The sequence below is a fragment of the Rhinichthys klamathensis genome, unplaced genomic scaffold, assembly GCF_029890125.1.
Source record: "Rhinichthys klamathensis goyatoka isolate OS25496 unplaced genomic scaffold, OSU_Roscu_1.1 h1tg000281l_1, whole genome shotgun sequence".
Classification (NCBI taxonomy): domain Eukaryota; kingdom Metazoa; phylum Chordata; class Actinopteri; order Cypriniformes; family Leuciscidae; genus Rhinichthys; species Rhinichthys klamathensis.
In genome coordinates this window covers 715,858-736,605 of record NW_026606800.1, presented here as the reverse complement: position 1 = coordinate 736,605, position 20,748 = coordinate 715,858, and the positions used below count along the sequence as shown (strand labels likewise).

Genomic DNA, 20,748 nt, shown 5'->3' with positions numbered 1-20,748 from the left:
TTATTTTTGTTATAAGAAAAAAGTTACTAAACCAGTTATAGTAGACTAGCACTCAATCAATCAATATCGTGAAAATACCGTATAGGCTATACCTTGATAAAAGCTTTTATCACATAAAAATATGATACCTCACATGCCTAGTTGGGCTATTTTTGACCTGCAAATGCTACTCTTTTTTTTTTTACGAACACTAGCGTTTTTGTGGTTAAAATACGATTAAAATCTAAGCAAATTTATGTGGTCATGTGTAGGCCTACTTTTTAAATATTTAATTGTTCATTTTCATTTTGTTCATTCGTGTTATAGAGACATGATAACTTATAAACTACATTTTTTTGTAACTGTAACCAATTTGCTTTGTTTCTAATTCGTTCTTGTTGTGATTAAAGGATGTGGAAGAGCAGCTCGAGATGTGTTTGTCATGGAAACGGAGCCGGAGATCATTAAGGAATGACAGACTGAACCTCTCCGGTGTGTTTCAACTCAAACCCGAGCGGAATAAACTCGGACAGCCGTGACGGATTCACCACAGATAGCAGAAGTCTATAACACGTAAAACTTGACTAGAGCTGCAGTATGTCTGTGGACGGGATTCAGGACGGTCCGGTAACGGTTACCGTGGCGGAGCCGCACACGCGTGGGTCCGGCGGGTTTCAGTCTCTGTCTCTGCCGCGTTTCATGCGTCTTAAGTTTAACCCGGAGTCTCTCGAGAAAGTTTATCAGACGTATTTTCTGCGCCAGCGGCAGGAGACGCTACTGGTGCTGATCGTGTTCGCGGCTCTGTTCAACAGTTATGTGGTCATCATGTGCGCGGTTGTTTACTCTCAGGATAAACTCAACATGCTCGCGGTGGCGGCAGGTGGACTGGTTTCGGATATTCTGCTCTACATCGTCTCCCGGTTCCGTTTGCTGCCGGAGGCCGTGTCCCGGGGCCTCGTGCCGTACGCGCTGTGGCTGCTCATCACGGTCCACGTGCTGTGCTACTGCAGTTTGAACTTCGCGGGATTTCACGAAGCCGGTGACACGGTCGGTTGGAAGATATTCTTCATCTTCTCCTTCTTCCTCACGCTCCCGCTGACGCTCGCGCGCATCGCGCTATTGAGCGCGCTCTCGTGCTGCGCGCACACGCTGCTGCTGGGGTTCACTGTTGCGCGGAGACAACAAGATAAGCTACAGTTAACAGTGCTGATCAGACAGGTGACACAAACACACTTACACTGGACTACTTCTTGTTTTGTCAGGTTACATAATCAGATACTCCAAGGTACTTCAAATAACAGGGACGAAAACTTAAAAAAAAAACTTTTCTGTGAAGAAATTATTTACAGTGATATGGAGTGATGATAGTGTAACATGGTTTTAAGGCTCAGGGAAGAAGGAGGCGGTAGGCCTACCGCGAAAGTTCAACATCATCTTTTATTAATAAAAAAATATATATAAAAAACTAAAGTAAAGCGGCAGTCCCTCATAGACTACTGCCGCTTAAACAAAAACAAAATGCTAATTTAAATAGTCCAGGCCTGGTCCTCTCTCGTCCTTCACTGTCCTCACTCCTCCTTTTCTCCTTCCGGAGCTCCTCCGTGGGACTCGAGACTTGGCATGGATAGCTAGGCCTTTATATCATTGTTCTGAATGCACTTCCTTGTACCATTATATCACCAGTACCTTTATTGTAAAGGTGATTACCATTTTCAGATATCTTGGGATCATTTTACCATGGTGTTTATCAAATCTAATATTATTGTTACTGCCACAGTACTTTTTGTAAAGGGTAATATCAAAATGGTACTTCACATGATAACGTATAAATTACGTGATATAATTTGATTAAATTATAATATCTAAAAAAAAATAGATATTTTTTTTTAGATATTATAATTTAATCAAATTATATCACGTAATTTATACGTTATCATGTGAAGTACCATTTTGATATTGTAGTATAAATACTACAATTTTTGTTTTCAATTTCAACTTTAATATATTTTATATAATTTCACATACAGTACCATTCAGTAAGATGTTTTTAAAAAGAAATTGATACTTTTATTTAGCAAGGATACGTTCAATTGATCAAAAGTGACAGTAAAGACATTTATGATGTTACAAAAGATTTTATAATGAGATAGAAAGACATTATACAATTTTTGTAACATTTATAATGTTACAAAGGATAATTTCCACAAAATTATTAAGCAGCACAAACGTTTTTACATTGGTAATAATCAGAAATGTTTCTTGAGAAGCAAATTTCTGAAGGATCATGTGTAACTGAAGAGTAATGATGCTGAAAATTCAGCTTTGATCACAGGAATAAATTACATTTTAAAATATGTTCAAATAGAAAAACAGTTATTTTAAATTGTATTATTATTTTACAAAATTACTGCTAAATTTTACTGCATTTTTTATCAAATAAATGAAGCCATGGTGTGCTTAAGAGGTTTCTTTCAAACACTTTAAAAAGTCTTACTAACTCCAAAATTTTAAATATATGTTTAATGTAAATTAACTGTTTTTTTATTTGACCAAACCTTATAAACAATACTGTGGTGGCACTGTGGTATAATTATGCTATCAGTCTCTAAACTGTGATTTATGACACCCGAGGGTTGCGAGAGAAACGTGTCGTGTTTCATGTCATGATCACGGAGGTGGAGCTCACAGAAGGATCTGATGTAATGTGATGAAATATCTGACCCTGGACAAATCCAGTCACATGGGTCAATTTTTTTAAATTGAGATTTATATATCACATGAAAGCTAAATAAATAAGTTTTACATTGGTCTATGGACAATATATAGGACAATATTTGGCCGAGATACAACTATTTGAAAATCTGGAATCTGAGGGGGCAAAAAAATGTAAACATTGAGAAAATCGCCTTTAAAGTTGTCCATTTATGTTCGTGATTGTGCTGCATTCACTCACAAAAATAAATGTTTTATATATTTACTGTAGGAAATTTACAAAATATCTTCATTGAACATGATCTTTCCTTAATATCCTAATGATTTTTGGCATAAAAGAAAAATTAATAATTCTGACCCATACAATGTATTGTTGGCTATTGCCACAAATATACCCGTGCGACTTGTGACTGGTTTTGTGATCCAGGGTCACATATGTGTCTGCAAGAAACAGTTTTACATTGCCGTCCTAGGACAGGCTCAAAAACATCACTCAGACATCTATTTTCCATATAAACAAACATAATGTTCTGTGTCGCTGGAGTGTGTTTATTCAAGCAGAGGTGTGTTGTTTCTCGTAGCTTGTGGCGAATCTGATGCTGTATTTTGCTGCTGTACTGGTGGGTGTGATGTCATATTTCATGGCCGACCGCAAGTACCGCACGGCGTTCCTGGAGGCCAAACAATCTCTGGAAGTCAGTCTAACGCTGAAGGAACAGGGTCAACAACAGGTACACACACACGTGCATTGCAAAAACAAATTGTGTCTCTAATAAGTAGACCGGATGCTTAATCCATGTCTGTGAGTGTGTGAGTAATGAAGGAACAGAGATGCTCTAATTGGGCTCAGTGGTGGAGCTCTGCTCTGGAGCCCTTGTGTTACCTGTTATTGGCACATCTGAGCAGAATAGAGACAAGGACACGCACACACACACATACACACACACACACAGCAGGTTGTGTTCTGTTGTCACTCTTACTGCAGTAATGAAGTAATTCCCCAGGCTGCTGTTATTGTGACAGCAACGACACTAAAGACCCAAGAGTCCAAATTTGCCATCACACATTATTTTATGTTGGTCACACAGTACATACTAAGTTTTAAGATCAGTCCTATCCTATATATAAATAATATGCTGGTTAATGCAATAGGTTTAATTCATCCAAACATTTACATTTATTTGCTATTTAAGAGCTGCATAGAGACCAATAATTCAGTTCAGTTTATATTGTTAGTTTATAGCAAAACATTGTGTCATTTTAGTTTTAGGTGCAACCAAAACACATTCATATCAACTTATATTTTCATTTTAGATGTGAATAAATTAACTTTCTACTTTTTAATTTTCAAGATTGTTATTTGAAAACAAGGAAGTTATAATAAACTGACTTGTGTTCTGACAACAGTGTTATTTTAGCATATTGAGATATTATTATAGCTTTTATGGTAACATTTTACAATAAGGTCTCGTTTGTTAACACGAACTAACAGCGAGCAATACATTTTTACAGCATTTATTAACCTTTGTTAATGTTAGTTAATAAAAAACAGCTATTCATTGTTAGTTCACAGAAGTTAACAAATACAACCTTTGATTTGAATAATGTATATGTACATATGGAAATTAACATTAACTAAGATTAATAAATGCTGTAGAAGTATTGTTCATTATTAGTTAACTAATGTAGTAACTTTGAAACCTAATTGTAAAGTGTTACCGTTTTTATTAAAACTTAAAATTAGTTTTCATTTTTATATTTTTCATTTTCATTTTAAGGTAAAGTTTTGGTAATTTAGCTTTGTGTCTTTGCAATTTTTATTCGTTTTTTAACTGTCTATATATTTGTATTTCAGTTTTAGTCCTTTTAGTACATCAAGTTAAACTTTGCAACTACAGATTTTCTTTATATGTTTTATTTTTTTATTTTAGCTAACTATAAAGAGAAAAAATCCACTCCTCTAGATGGCTTACCATCTTTTTCTTTTCCAAATCTAGAGAAGTGTAATTTCTGGTCCACTCGCTTTCACAAAACCGAATTTCAAACATAGAAACTGTTTTATAATGTTTTCCAGAACACTCATGCCATCTGCTGTTGGTGGCAGTCCCACCCTTAACCTAGACCATTACTAGACCATTGCTCAATTTTGCTATTTTGGACCATTCAAACAAACAGCAATATTGAAATGGGCATATTGTTATATGGGGAAACGGTCTCAACAGTACTTTAACATAAAAAATTTTTTTGTATGCTACCTTTTACGTTTTTGCTATTGAATTGGATTGTGCTTCATCATTGTTTTACTGTTAACATTTTGTAATTTAATAGCAGGTTCCCTTGTGACAACTTACCCCATTCACATTGACAACATGTTCCATTATTTGTTGTTTAGTGTTTCAGTGGAATCGTTAATCGCTGACACCAAACTGTCTGCTCTCCGGTTTAATTGCTTTTTTGTCAGCATCTCTTTCTGTCCGACTTGCTTGTGTGGTCACATGGTCTCCAGATACCCCGTCAATCTCAGAATGCCATAGCAGCAGTGGGGGCTTCTGGGAGTTGAGTGCATTCAGCCAATCAGAGCACAGCTGACGGGTTAAGCTCTCTATGGCAACCGCATCAAGAGACTAATGTGCTACAATCGAACTCCCAAAATCCCACATCACTTTTCTGTTCGTGAACTAGAGAGAGCACATCATTTTTTTTTTCCAAACATTAGATTCACCTGTTGATGGTCCACCAAATGAGATAAATACTGAATCTGAATCTAGTTCGCAAGGCTGCATTTATTTAATAAAAAATACAGTAAAAACAGCAACATTTTGATAAATGATTACAATTAAAAATAACTGTTTTCTATTTTAATAAATGTAAAAAATGTAATTTATTCCTGTGATCAAAGCTGAATTTTCAGCATCATTACTCCAGTCTTCAGTGTCACATGATCCTTCAGAAATCATTCTGATGTGCTGATTTGATGCTCAAGAAACATTTATTATTTTCAATGTTGAACAGTTTTTGCTGCTTGACATTATTGTGGAAACAATGATGCAATTCAAACATTTGTGTAAGATTAAAAAAGAGAGAAAGTAATACTTTTATTAATCAAGGATGCATCAAATTGATCAAAAGTGAGAGTGAAGACATTTCAGCATTGATAATAATCAGAAATGTTTCTTAAATATCAAATCTGCATATTAGAATGATTTCTGAAGGATCATGTGACACTGAAGACTGGATGCTGAAAATTCAGCTTTAATCACAGGAATAAATTACATTTTAAAATATATTCAAATAGAAAACAGTTATTTTAATTTGTAGGTATATTTCGCAATATTACTGTTTTTACTGTATTTCTAATTAAATTAATGCAAAAGAGACTTCTTTAAAAAACATTTTAAAAATGTGTAATGTTCCCAAACTTGACAGGTTCTCTTTCTATATGTGTGTTTAGGAGGAGTTGTTGTTGTCCATCTTGCCGAAGCACATAGCAGATGAGATGCTTCAGGGCATGAAAAAAGAAGCCAATCAGAAATCAGATGCTCAGCAGTTCAACACCATGTACATGTACCGCCACGAAAATGTCAGGTAAAACACCAACATGATTTTTATCCTGTCTTCTTTTATTACCACAAGTGCTGGGATTTTGATTCACCACAGTGATTCTTTTTAATCTGTTCACCAAAAGATTCACCCAGATTTGTCCGTTGATTCGTTCAATACACACAAAAAAATATTTGCAGAATTGTCAGTCATGAATGAAACAGTATTGAGAAATTGGTCCTAATGATTGTATAGAAAATAAATAAACCTATATATTTTTCCTTGCTGAATATCTTGTTTTCTTCAGAAATACTTCAAATCGCGGAAATAAAACAGGTTGACTTAAACAAGGCTGACTTTACACTAATGTAATGATCTCTCTCTTCCAGTATCCTTTTCGCAGATATCGTAGGTTTTACACAGCTGTCGTCTGCCGTGACTCCGAAAGAACTTGTCAAACTACTCAACGAACTGTTTGCTCGCTTTGACAAACTAGCAGCAGTGAGTAAAAACAGCCAACACATTTATATATGTCCACCTTGTAAAGAAAATACAAAAAAAAAGCCAATAAAGAGTACAAAAGCAGATGTTATTATGAGCAATTTGCATGGTACAAATGTGCATATAATCACCAGTATTAAGGATACAAGAAACACTGACACTTCCACACGCAGTTTATTTGCTCTTATGTTTCTTATCTGACTGTATGTTTTAACAGCAACACCACCAGCTGAGGATCAAGATTCTGGGAGACTGTTATTACTGTATCTGCGGTTTGCCAGATTACCGTGAAGATCACGCGGCCTGCTCCATTATGATGGGCCTGTCTATGGTGGATGCCATCTCGTGAGTACACGCCCACTGGGTGGAGCTTTACTGCAGTATCCAATCACTGGGTGGAGCTTTACTGCTGTATCCAATCACTGGGTGGAGCTTTACTGCAGTATCCAATCACTGGGTGGAGCTTTACTGCTGTATCCAATCACTGGGTGGAGCTTTACTGCAGTATCCAATCACTGGGTGGAGCTTTACTGCTGTATCCAATCACTGGGTGGAGCTTTACTGCTGTATCCAATCACTGGGTGGAGCTTTACTGCTGTATCCAATCACTGGGTGGAGCTTTACTGCAGTATCCAATCACTGGGTGGAGCTTTACTGCAGTATCCAATCACTGGGTGGAGCTTTACTGCTGTATCCAATCACTGGGTGGAGCTTTACTGCTGTATCCAATCACTGGGTGGAGCTTTACTGCAGTATCCAATCACTGGGTGGGGGTGGAGCTTTACCTGGGGCACGTTCAAGATCACAACGGTGCGCAACGTTTTGCTACGGTTTCCGGGTTGAACGTCATGTTTCCTGGAAACGGCGTGCACCGGTGTGCAACGGGGTTTGAGATAAGTTTTCTCTTGTTTGGTGGGTGTGTCAGAACTAGCAACATGTATATAAAGCAAGCGGTATTAAAGTGAACTGCACAATGGGTTCAAGGAAAGTAATTTAGTGTGTTCGATGCAGCTCGGTATACGCAACAACTGAGGATATTAGAAGACATGTTTGTCGTAAGTTTTATTGTAAAAATATAGGATATCAACATAATGATGTAGTTGTTTATATTTTTAGCTTCATTGCAAGTGTATGACATTTGGTATAGAAATAAACAATGGTAATTAAGTGCTTTTCCTAAAAATGAGAAAGAAAATACAGGGTATTAAAACAGTATGAACTACAAATAAAGTCAGTATGTGTTGCTGAATAGATGTGTTTTAGTCTGAATTAGGTAACATGTGTGCTTCCATTTCAGTTTCCACAAATCCCTTCCCTCGATTGGGATGTTCTCTTGTGTTCTGGGCGGCAAGTGCAGTAACTGTAACATCGGGCATATTTTGTAGTATTAAACACATATTTATACCGACTTCATCAGGCTCCGAAAATTCTTCACAAAGAACACAAAGAATGGGCTTCTCAGCTGCCATAGATGCAACTCTTGCGTCATCAGAACAGTGCGTTCAACGCATCACCGTTTCTGTTTAAATAACGTTGTGCAACGTTTTGTCGGGGCTGAACGCAGCCCTGCTGTATCCAATCACTGGGTGGGGGTGGAGCTTTACCTGCAGTATCCAATCACTGGGTGGGGGTGGAGCTTTACCTGCAGTATCCAATCACTGGGTGGGGGTGGGGCTTTACCTGCAGTATCCAATCACTGGGTGGGGGTGGAGCTTTACCTGCAGTATCCAATCACTGGGTGGGGGTGGAGCTTTACCTGCAGTATCCAATCACTGGGTGGGGGTGGAGCTTTACCTGCAGTATCCAATCACTGGGTGGGGGAGGAGCTTTACCTGCAGTATCCAATCACTGGGTGGGGGAGGAGCTTTACCTGCAGTATCCAATCACTGGGTGGGGGTGGAGCTTTACCTGCAGTATCCAATCACTGGGTGGGGGAGGAGCTTTACCTGCAGTATCCAATCACTGGGTGGGGGTGGAGCTTTACCTGCAGTATCCAATCACTGGGTGGGGGAGGAGCTTTACCTGCAGTATCCAATCACTGGGTGGGGGTGGAGCTTTTCTGCTGTATCCAATACGCACTACCGGCGCTGCGTCATAGAATGTCTCTGAAAAGTTTCACGCCCACTTTTGGGGGAAATAAACTAGCCCTCCCATAGACTTCAATACAAAATAGCGTCACAAAACAACGTCCGTACACAGCAGACAGGCGTGAATAACTTAAGAAATCACTGAGATTAAACATGTCAAGTAATTATATGTCCACCCTGTCTGCCATAGAGCGTGAACGATACATCAACAAACTTAATTTGGTCAATTTAAAAACATGTCCCTTCATTCTCCCAGCCTCAAATTATTTATTTTAATAATTAATTATTTTACTGTCTATGGTAACAACCCCACCCAGTGGCCAGAGGTGTCTTTCCCGGACATTTACTCGTAGTCGTACCTCATCGAGTCACCATGGTAAGCCAGTGAATGATTTTACTTCGTTTTTGAATGTAAGCATCTTTAAATGTATATATTATGTCTTATAATATACATTATAATATATCTTATAATATATATAACCCCTTTGGGTGGGGTTGTTACACCAATTTGACGCTGGGAGAATAAAGGGACATGTTTTTAAATTGACCAAATTAAGTTTGTGTATGTATCTTTCAAGCTCTATGGCAGGCAGGGTGGACATATAATTACTTGACATGTTTTATATAATTGATTTCTTAAGTTATTTATGCCTGCCGGCTGTGTACGGACATACCGGTAGTTTTTTGCCGTTATTTTGTATTGAAGTCTATGGAAAGTCTAGTTTGTTTTCCCCCAAAAAGGGGCGGGGACGAAATTGACAGTTAAGTTCCCGGATGTGCCGGTTGTGCGTATCACTGGGTGGGGGTGGAGCTTTACTGCTGTATCCAATCACTGGGTGGGGGTGGAGCTTTACCGGCAGTATCCAATCACTGGGTGGGGGTGGAGCTTTACTGCTGTATCCAATCACTGGGTGGGGGTGGAGCTTTACTGCTGTATCCAATCACTGGGTGCATGCCATATGGGAGAAACTTTATCTAATCCACACACCCACTGGGAGGGGCTTCCACGAGTGGGAAGGGCTTTATTATACAATAAACTGGGAGACGCTTTATCTACTGAAACGCTATGATGAATTTGATCAAATATGAATAAAAGAGGGCACTTCATTAGTTTAGTGCTGTACATTCACAGTAATCACTTTAAATATTTTATTAGTAAATGAGGGGCATGTATTTACAGTAGATAAGGTTAGGTCTGAAGTTGATGATGATCAACTTTATGCTATGATGGGTGCCAATAATTGTGGCCAACGTGTTTTGGGGAAAAACATTTATTTCATAATGTGATTTACCCCCCCCACTTTCAATTCTTTTACTTCAATGAAAGGTTAGATTTTTGGCAATTTTTTTTATGAAAGATTAAAAGAATAAACTATGCAGATTTATTTTTTACAGCCAGTTTTGATCATATTTACCAGGGGTGCCATTAATTCTGAGCACGACTGTATATTAATTTGTTTAATAATTTTTACATATTTATATTTTATATTATACATTCAATGTATATATGCAAATATGAAAAATTTAAATACAAATATGTTTTTTAATTAAAAGAAAGTTATTATAGATTTTATAATTGAATCAAATGAATTAATCAGCTATAAACAGACAGTCCAAATGGCTCATATGCTTCTCACCTGTGTTCAGCTACGTGCGTGAAAAAACTCAGACAGGAGTGGACATGCGTGTTGGCGTGCACACGGGAACCGTACTGGGGGGAGTCCTGGGACAGAAGCGCTGGCAGTTTGACGTTTGGTCCACTGATGTTACGGTGGCAAACAAGATGGAGTCAGGGGGAATCCCTGGGTGAGATCAACTCAAATCTGTTAAAACTCAATTTAAACAATTATTTTCTTGTTGAATTACAGTGTGGATGACTCTGTTTCTGCTGCGTTTGCAGGCGTGTGCACATCTCTCAAAGCACAAAGGACTGTTTGCATGGTGAGTTTGAGCTGGAGGAGGGCAGTGGAGGAGAACGCTGCGAGTATCTTCTGGAGAAAGGCATTGACACGTACCTGGTGTGCTTGTCCAAAGAAACACACAAAACAAACGGAGTGAGCAACGGCACAGTGGGTATCATGAGCTTCATTCATATTCTCTGATCTGTCGTTCTCATCTCAAACTCATCTGAAACTTTCCTCAGATGATCAACACCACAGAAACCAGCGGCAGCAGCACATCAGTAAAGAACATACCTGAGGAGTCAGAAACACAGGTGAGATCTATCTATCTATCTATCTATCTATCTATCTATCTATCTATCTATCTATCTATCTATCTATCTATCTATCTATCTATCTGTCTGTCTGTCTGTCTGTCTGTCTGTCTGTCTGTCTGTCTGTCTGTCTATCTATCTATCTATCTATCTGTCTGTCTATCTGTCTGTCTATCTGTCTGTCTGTCTGTCTGTCTGTCAGTCTATCTGTCTGTCTGTCTATCTATCTATCTATCTATCTATCTGTCTGTCTATCTGTCTATCTGTCTGTCTGTCTGTCTGTCTGTCTGTCTGTCTGTCTGTCTATCTATCTGTCTGTCTATCTGTCTGTCTGTCTGTCTGTCAGTCTATCTGTCTGTCTATCTGTCTATCTATCTGTCTGTCTATCTATCTGTCTGTCTGTCTGTCAGTCTATCTGTCTGTCTGTCTGTCTGTCTGTCTGTCTGTCTGTCTGTCTGTCTGTCTATCTATCTGTCTGTCTGTCTGTCTGTCTGTCTGTCTGTCTGTCTGTCTGTCTGTCTGTCTGTCTGTCTGTCTGTCTGTCTATCTATCTATCTATCTATCTATCTATCTATCTATCTATCTATCTATCTATCTATCTATCTATCTATCTATCTGTCTGTCTGTCTGTCTGTCTGTCTGTCTGTCTGTCTGTCTGTCTGTCTGTCTGTCAATCTATCTATCTATCTATCTATCTATCTATCTATCTATCTATAGCTGTTTGTCTGTCTGTCTCTATCTATTTATTTATCTGTCTGTCAATCTATCTATCTATCTATCTATCTGTCTGTTTGTCTGTCTGTCTCTATCTATCTATCTATCTATCTATCTATCTGTCTATCTATCTATCTATCTATCTATCTATAGCTGTTTGTCTGTCTGTCTCTATCTATTTATTTATCTGTCTGTCAATCTATCTATCTATCTATCTATCTGTCTGTTTGTCTGTCTGTCTCTATCTATCTATCTATCTATCTGTCTGTCTGTCTGTCTGTCTGTCTGTCTGTCTGTCTGTCTTAACCTTTGACCTGTGCGTGTGGTTTCTCAGCGGCTACAGTTGGCCAGTATGACAGATGAAGGACTGGAAGACGAGCATCTGAATCATCTGCTGAATAAAGCTCTGCTGGAGAGAGAGAGAGAGGAGACGTAATGACCGTTTATTCTTATTTGAACCCAGTGGTTTTGCTTTTATGCCTCTGTCTCACATCACCATCTCTCTCTCTCTCTCTCTCTCTCTCTCTCTCTCTCTCTCAGTCTGGAGGAGAGGAAGACGTCTGTTCTCTCTCTGAGGTTTAAAGACTCTGATCTGGAATCTCGATACTCGGCAGAGAAGGAGAGACAGACGGGTGTTGCGTTCAGCTGCTGTTGTGTGGTTCTGATCTTCACCTCAGCCATGGAAATGCTCATAGATCCGCAGTGAGTGAAGCTCATGAATAATTAGGCTCAGGCTGAGCCTGGTTAGTATCTGGATGGGAGACCTTCTGGGAAAACCAGGTTGCTGGTGGAAGAGGTGTTAGTGAGGCCAGTAGGGGGCGCTCACCCTGTGGTCTGTGTGGGTCCTAAATAATACCCCAGTGTAATGATGGGGACACTATACTGTCAAAGAGCACCGTCCTTCGGATGAGACGTTAAACCGAGTTCATGACTCTCTGTGGTCACAAATAATCCCAGGATGTCTTTCGAAAGAGTAGGGGTGTAACCCCGGCATCCTGGCCAAATGTGCCCCAGTGGCTTCTGTCCATCATGGCCTCCTAATCATCCCCATATACTAATTGGCTTCATCACCCTGTCTCCTCTCCACCAGTAAGCTGGTGTGTGGTGGTTGTTCTGGCGTAATATGGCTGCCGTCGCATCATCCAGGTGGATGCTGCACATTGGTGGGGGTTGAGGAGATTCCCCCTTCTATGTAAAGCGCTTTGAGTGCCGAGAAAAGTGCTATATAAATGTAACGAATGAATGAATTAATTAATTAATTACTAATACAACGTGATAAATTATATCAGTGTCAATGTACTCATGTAACATTTTATTAAAAGTAACGCTTCTGCTGTGTAATAATGTTACATGTCTGCTTGATTTCTGACAGGTTGATTGTGAATTACGTGACTCTGGCTGTTGGTGAGCTGTTACTTCTGATTCTGACTCTGTGTTCACTTGCGGCCATCTTTCCTCGAGTGAGTTCAACCAAAGACATTAGATATACCAAGATGGTGCACTCATATTACCTATGAATGAGAGAAACTGCAATGCGCAATTTGGGCATAAGAAACAACATTTATAGGATAGTTCATATCAGATTTTGTTGCTGATTTGAAATATGTTATTTAATTGTGAGTTCAGACTGCAGCTTTTGAGATTTCAGGATTCCCCCATTGAAGTAGATAGGACTGGGTCTTGTATGCCCGAAATAGCTGCCCGGAGGCATTGCAAATATGGCCGCCCAGTGAACAGACTTTCCTTGAAAGGGACTTTGGTTCAACATCACAGCAGTAGATGAAAGAGTGAATTCCATGACAACATCTTTAGGTCATAATTCACCCCAAAATTAAAAGTAAAAAGATAGAACATTTTACATGTTAATTATTTTTATTTATGCTTTGGGGTTAAATATAAGCTGAATGTGATTCACCTGAGAGAGCAGTGTTATTTTAGTATTTTATATACTTGGTATTTTATATTATTTTATTTATATACTATTGTAGTATTTATTAATATTTTTGTCATGTTCGGGTTGCAGTAATTCGCACAACTCAAGAACAGTGATGTTCGATTCTTGAACGAGTCGTTCTTTTGAGCCGGTTCTCAGGAAGTAACCGGTCGAGCCGATTCACTAATCGAACTGAATCAAACTTTAATTTCGGGTTGATGACTCGAAGTTTGCCGAGGATTACAGAGGAGTCTGATGAGTGAGTTGACGATACTATGCAAGCCTGTGGCACGTCCTGGAAATATGCTTACCGTATTATGACTACTGTTATTAAATAACATTTTATAAAATAACATTTTATTAAAACCTGCAAAAACCTTTCTATCAAGAGATGTAAATAAAGGTTACTATAGTTTATTGTGCATGGAGATTATATATTAAGCTGTTAAGTGAAATCAAGGAGTTTATAAGACTATATACTTTAGATATGTACTACACGCATCAGTGTCTTTAATGTTTGCTGTAGATGCAAAACATTTAGAAATCTTTTCCAAGATGTAGGCTAATCAATATTGGTCAGTCGTATCCGACATAAAGGATCTGCAAATGAAACTGTGACCACAAACACCATTCACTTGAGTGAATGTAAAAGCCAATAATCGGCAATATGCGTTCACACAAACAACTTTTTATTTGAATGTTTCAATATGCATTTCACACAAATTACTTTATTTGAATGTTTCCTTGATATAACATGGCTCTGAGTTGTTAGAAAATAAATGCGTTGTGACCTCATTGCGTGATTACGTAAGGAACTAATTAAATTTTTTTTTTTAACTGGTTTGCGGAAATGAATCGGACTTTACATCACTACTCAGGAATATCAACAAAACAGTCTTTAATCAGTCCAAAATCCAAAGGGGAACACTCAGGAGATCACAGGAAAAAGCTAGCAGAACAACCACGTAAAACTTAATGACAAACATCACCAAACCAAGAACTGTGAGAACTCGACACTTAAATACACACAGAGTAAGGCTGTGTCCGAAATCTCCCCCTATACCCTCATTCACTATTCCCTACATTAGTCCACTAGTGTAGTTCACTTAAGGGAGTGAATGAAAACGAGTGAGTGAATGTATTTCGAATTGAGTGTGCCGGAAGTTCTGACGCTTTTGCATAGTTTGTGCTTGTTGTGTAATAATAGTTTGAAACTTAGAATACTGTCAGCTCCAGTAGTGAGATGAAAATATTTATCTGTCATGGACACTATGTATAAACCTTAATTAAACAATTTAATAAATTAAAAATGAATTTATACCTGAATGATATTACGCTGTACCCACATTGGACCAGCGGTTTGGAGAATGGATGGATGGATTATTCACCTTCGGGCGCCATTTTATGGTCAGACGCGAGAATTCATTCGACTCTCACAGTGCATTATGGGTATTCTCTAGCGTACATCGGTTGTACACTCACTATTACAGTGCATTGTGGGATTGAATGAGTGCCCTTGATAACGTCCACTATGGTTTCGGACACCACTATAAATGGCTGTCCCCTCAAATAGTGCCCTGTTTAAGGGTATAAAGGGCGATTTCAGACACAGGCTGAACACAATAAAACTAAACAGAACTAAACATAACCTCTATTTAATATATATAAAGATATGTAGTTATTAGCTATTTGTCTAGATTAGTTTATTTTACTTATTTTTATGTAAATTTTAGTAAGTTTAATGCTTCAAGACCATCCGTGTAACATTGTGATGTGTGTGTATCAGATCTTCTCCCGGAGGCTGGTGTCCTTCTCGCTGTGGATCGACCGCACACGTTGGGCTCGTAACACATGGGCCATGGCCGCCATATTTGTTCTGATCATGGCTGAAGTGGCTGATATGGTGAGATAAAACACATTTCACCTTTTTTCCAATTATTATTATTATTCACATGTTTATAGGATGTCATAAGTGCAGTTCTGTTGCATTTTTCAGTTCAATTATGAAATTTAGGCCTTTAAAGATTCAATGTCAGATTCTTGTCATTTTTCGTTAGCTGAGCTGTGTTCAGCCCCCTCTGTTGCTCCTGAACTCCACTTCCGGCGTGACGCTCGAGTCTCTGGGTGACGGCGGATGTGCCGAGAACCCCAAACACTACGGATACATATCAGTGCTGTCGCTGGTGGCAACCGTCATGCTCGTACAGCTCAGCCATGTCGTCAAGCTGGCGCTCATGTTGCTGGTTACCATAGTGACAGGTGCTGTAAACATTCACAGCTGGATGTACATTTACGAAATCTACGATTTCATTCGCTACCTGGACTACAGGTGAGTCGAGCTCAAGTTTGAGTCAAGAAATACTTGAATACTTGAAGAGTGCTGTATTTACACAAAATATAATTTAGAGTTAAACTACTTTTTGAAGTAAGTCTCTTGACGTAATTTTCCAGCTTTTCCGTGTTTTCACTGTTAGACTGTAGGGAGCGCTATTACACATCTTCTGAAAGAGTACTGAATCTCAAAACACATGGAAAAAAGAAGCAGAAACAAGCATTAGAAGCTTATGCACTTTGTAGTCTTTTTGGAGGGGGGAAACAAGATTTTCTCAGATTTTTGTTCAAAATGTTGCTTTTTATGAAACTTACCCACATTCAAATGTTTATTAAAAAAATGCATGAAGCTAGAATAAAAATCTTATTTTGTTGTTGTTTATAAGAAGAGGCTATTTTCTGTCTTTTAAAAATGATCAAAAATGCTGGAGGTGGCTGGCAAGAAAAGAGTTAAAAATGCAGTAAAAACAGTAATATTATTACATTTTAAAATAGCTGTTTTCTATTTGAAAAAATATGTAATTTATTCCTGTGATCAAAGCTGAATTTTCAGCATCATTACTCCAGTCTCCGGTGTCACATGATCCTTTAGAAATCATTCTATGATGATTTGATGCTCAGGAAACATTTCGTATTATTATTGTCAATAACCTCAATACATGTTTTCACTATTCTTTGATGAATAGAAACTTCAAAAGAACAGCATTTATATGAAATATAAAGCTTTTGTAACATTATACATTTCTTTACTGTCACTTTTCTGATTAATTCACTGAACACTTAATGAATAAAAGTATTTCTTTACAAAAAAACTTCTGAACGCTAATGTATATAGTATAGAGTTGTAACTTGCTGTTTTTTTAATGTAGAATTCAAGAGGGAATGAACTAAGAATAATTGTTTTGTCTATATATATATATGCTCTAATGCTCTTTTGATGCTCTTCTCCATCATTCGACCACTATTTACTGAATTACTGCTGCTATGATCAATAACAATACACAAACATGCCTTTTAAACAGAGTTTTGTGAATTAGGCACAATCTATAATGAGGCGAATTTACACAGAAAGGAGACTGAAAACTTAATTAACTAGTGTATTTCTATTGGTTTTTTTTCACCCAGTTTAGTGATTAAATGCAAGCTTTTGCATTTGAAATGCCGCTCGCAAAAGATTTTTGCATTATTTTCTGTGGCTCTTTAGGTATTCAGTGGTTCCCACCAGATATCTGCTGACCGTGATGATTATCATCATGATGATGAGTTTCTACTACTTTGCACGTCACGTATGTCCGACAACAGCTTAAAAATGTACATTCCTATCTGTTTTTTCATAACTATTAGCATGTAAATTCTTGTTCCTCTCTCCCTCAGGTGGAACGACAGTCCCGTAAGCTGTTTCTGTGGAAGGTTGAGGTGCACGATCAGAAGGAGAAGGTGTACGAAATGAGAACGTACAATGAGGCGCTGGTCACTAACATGCTTCCTGATCACGTGGCCAAACACTTCCTGGGCTCCAAGAAGCGAGATGAGGTATGGGAGTATATTCCTGAATACAGAATAATGCGTTTAGTCCCTAATAAATGTGCATATTGATGTTCGTTTTGTCTATTGCAGGAACTTTACAGTCAGTCATATGATGAGATCGGAGTGATTTTCGCCTCTATTCCCAACTTCTCTGACTTTTACACTGAGGAGGGTATAAACAACGGAGGGATAGAATGCCTCCGAATCCTTAATGAGATCATCTCTGACTTTGACAGTGTGAGTGTCTCTTGCTCTTTATTTCTTTATATATCTCATAATTTGTTCAGCAGAAATTGTCTTTAAAATCATGTGATGTGTTTTTTGACTCTGAGTAGCTTCTGGATCGCACAGAGTTTCGGCACATTACGAAGATCAAGACCATCGGCAGCACATACATGGCAGCTTCAGGCGTGACGCCGGAGAGCAACACTAACGGATACGCCGACCGCAAGGTGCGCTACACAACACACTCTACAGCGCATAATGCTTACAACAATAGAGTCTGTGATACTGATGATGATGATGTGTGTGTGATACAGATAGAGGATCAGTGCATCCTGGAGCGCTGGCAACACTTCGCTGATTTGGCAGACTTCGCGCTGGCTATGAAAGTCATACTTGGAAACCTAAACAAACAGTCATTCAATAACTTCATGCTTCGCATAGGTCAGCAAACAGAAATACAGACCTATGTTACTTTTATATATACATTTCTTTTGGTCCCCATGAGGAAAACAGCTTATAAATCATTCTAAATTATGTTTTTTGTTATTTTTTAAATGTAAAATGCAGAAAGTTGTCTGTGATGGGTAAGTTTAGGGTTCGGGTTAGTGTAAAAGGGGACAGAATATACAGTTTGTACAGTATAAAAATCATTATGGCTATGGAAAGTCCCCATAACATGAAAACCCAGCAGGCGTGTGTACGTGTGTGTGTGTGTGTGTGTGTGTGAATGTGTGTCTGTGGTCCTGGTAAACCCTATGTTATTGGGACAAAATGTCCCTTCAAGATGGCATTATCCAAAATCCTTGTCCTTGTGGGGATATTTTTGGCCCCCTTGAGGAAAACCGCTTATAAATCATGTCATTATAAGTCATGTTTTTTAAATGTAAAAATGCAGAACGTTTTCTGTGATGGGTAGGTTTGGGGATAGGGTTAGTGTAAGGGGAGAGAATATACAGTTTGTACAGTAAAAAAAAAAAAATCTCATAAAGCATGAAAATCCAACGTGTGTGTGTGTGTGTGTGTGTGTGTGTGTGTGTGTGTGTGTGTGTGTGTGTGTGTGTGTGTGTGTGTGTGTGTGTGTGTGTGTGTGTGTGTGTGTGTGTGTGTGTGTGTGTGTTTATTGTCAGGTCTGAATAAGGGGAGTGTGTTAGCTGGAGTGATTGGTGCGCGCAAACCTCATTTCGATATCTGGGGAAACACTGTGAACGTGGCCAGTCGTATGGAGTCCACTGGGGTTATGGGTAACATACAGGTGATATACGTTTTATTTGTTTATTTATTTTATTTTTTAAAGTAAATATATTTATAATTAAAACGTTATTTAAAACTAAATGGCCAATATAGCTATAAATTATATTAAAATGCATTTTTTTTTACATAACATAAAGTCAAGGAAGGTTGATATTTAATCAATATTAAATCATCATTATTTATATCCAGCACCAATATAAATATAAATAGTAATATATTAATATATAAACATATATATATATAGAATAATACAGTATATAATATTTAAGTTATTTTATTATTTGATTGCTGCCTGCATGGAGACCTCTGTAAATGTTTGAAATTGAAATCAATTTTAAAACAGTCTGAAATGATATGACATCTCTGTCTTAACGTACTCATACTTCGGATACAAAACTAGCCTAATGGCACTGACTTCAAGGAACATAAATATTCACAGTATCACTCAGCTCTGGCTCTAACACGGATGTGTGTGTTTTCATGGTGTTGGTGCTCCCCAGGTGGTGGAGGACTGCTATAACATCCTGAAGGAGTATGGTTTCCGTTTCGTCAGAAGAGGACCCATCTTTGTGAAAGGAAAAGGAGAACTGCTTACTTTCTTCATGAAGGGCAAAGACAAACCTGTCGCAAAGACAACCGTAGTCTCTCTCCCACATCAAATACTAGACAAATCATGAGAAGAATGAAGAAGACTAGGACATTGACACTTTATTGTATATTTTATTATATTTGTGACTTTTCCACTTTTTATTGATATAAAAAAGGAAAGGGGACAGTAAATTATTGAGGACAGAGAGGAGACACAAACCCGTGTCCCCCAAATGAGCACTTCAGTTCATGTACTTCCCAACAGGCAACAGCTCTGAAACAGATACATAAAAAAAAGAAAGAAAATTCAAGCATCCACAGCCAAAGGTTGTATTAACTGAGAATTTTTCATAATTTGTTATATTTTAAAAACACACTTTCCACCATTGCAACAGATCACAAGTACACCATCTGGTCTGTTGTGTTTCTTTATACACATTCCCTTAGTAAAAAAATAAAATGCTGATAAAGAACGTATGCGTCCATATGATAAGGATGGGCTCATCGATTACAGTAAACTTTTGAATTGAATTGAACATTGAATTGTTGGCTATATTAAGCACATAAAAGAAGTATGAATCATAAAATAGACCATGATGGAAATTCTGTAATGTTCATTTGTGGACACAAAAACACTAAACAGCACTTCTCAGAAACTGTCCGATTAAAGGCACACACATGAACATACACAGATCAGATGACACGCATCTTTTGAACAGAACATGGGAAATGTACATTATGAGCATTAACAGAAGGCAGAGTGTTTTATTCTATTTTTATTTTACATATAGCTTATACATCACACTAACACCATATTACTATTGACGTGTAGTCACAATGTTTTTTTACCGAAGCAAATGGCATTTTTAATAGTCAAACATCTCCAGGTCTAGCTCAATCTCAGCAAACTCTGATATTTTAATGCTTTTTTATAAACTCACATTTCACTCATGACATTCGGTTTGTCTCATGTATAGTCTGTGAAACCCTTGGTTATAGATCAGATTGTTACGGCTCTCAGAATGTGTGTGGATTTAATTTTTTTTTTTTTAGATTGTGGATTTAGCAGCTTTTTATGCCATTCTCAGTGTTTTATTGTTTGACCAAATGAGAAGAATGATTTAATGACTCGTAACAAGGTACAT

General features: G+C 37.9%; 1 protein-coding gene across 1 annotated transcript; it reads left to right on the top strand.

Annotated features, from left to right (window-relative positions):
• The first annotated feature begins 373 nt into the window (after positions 1 to 373).
• On the top strand, positions 374 to 19,893 carry LOC130103243 (adenylate cyclase type 3-like). The gene is made up of 20 exons (XM_056269453.1): positions 374 to 1,197; positions 3,273 to 3,422; positions 6,143 to 6,276; positions 6,621 to 6,732; positions 6,950 to 7,077; positions 10,467 to 10,625; positions 10,720 to 10,888; positions 10,963 to 11,034; positions 12,083 to 12,180; positions 12,289 to 12,450; positions 13,121 to 13,208; positions 15,468 to 15,584; positions 15,739 to 16,010; positions 17,217 to 17,298; positions 17,387 to 17,545; positions 17,630 to 17,776; positions 17,875 to 17,991; positions 18,079 to 18,205; positions 18,892 to 19,016; positions 19,516 to 19,893. Exons 1-20 carry the CDS (start codon positions 577 to 579, stop codon positions 19,690 to 19,692), a joined length of 3,216 nt encoding a protein of 1,071 aa, XP_056125428.1. The 5' UTR covers positions 374 to 576; the 3' UTR covers positions 19,693 to 19,893.
• Positions 19,894 to 20,748: the final 855 nt, after the last annotated feature.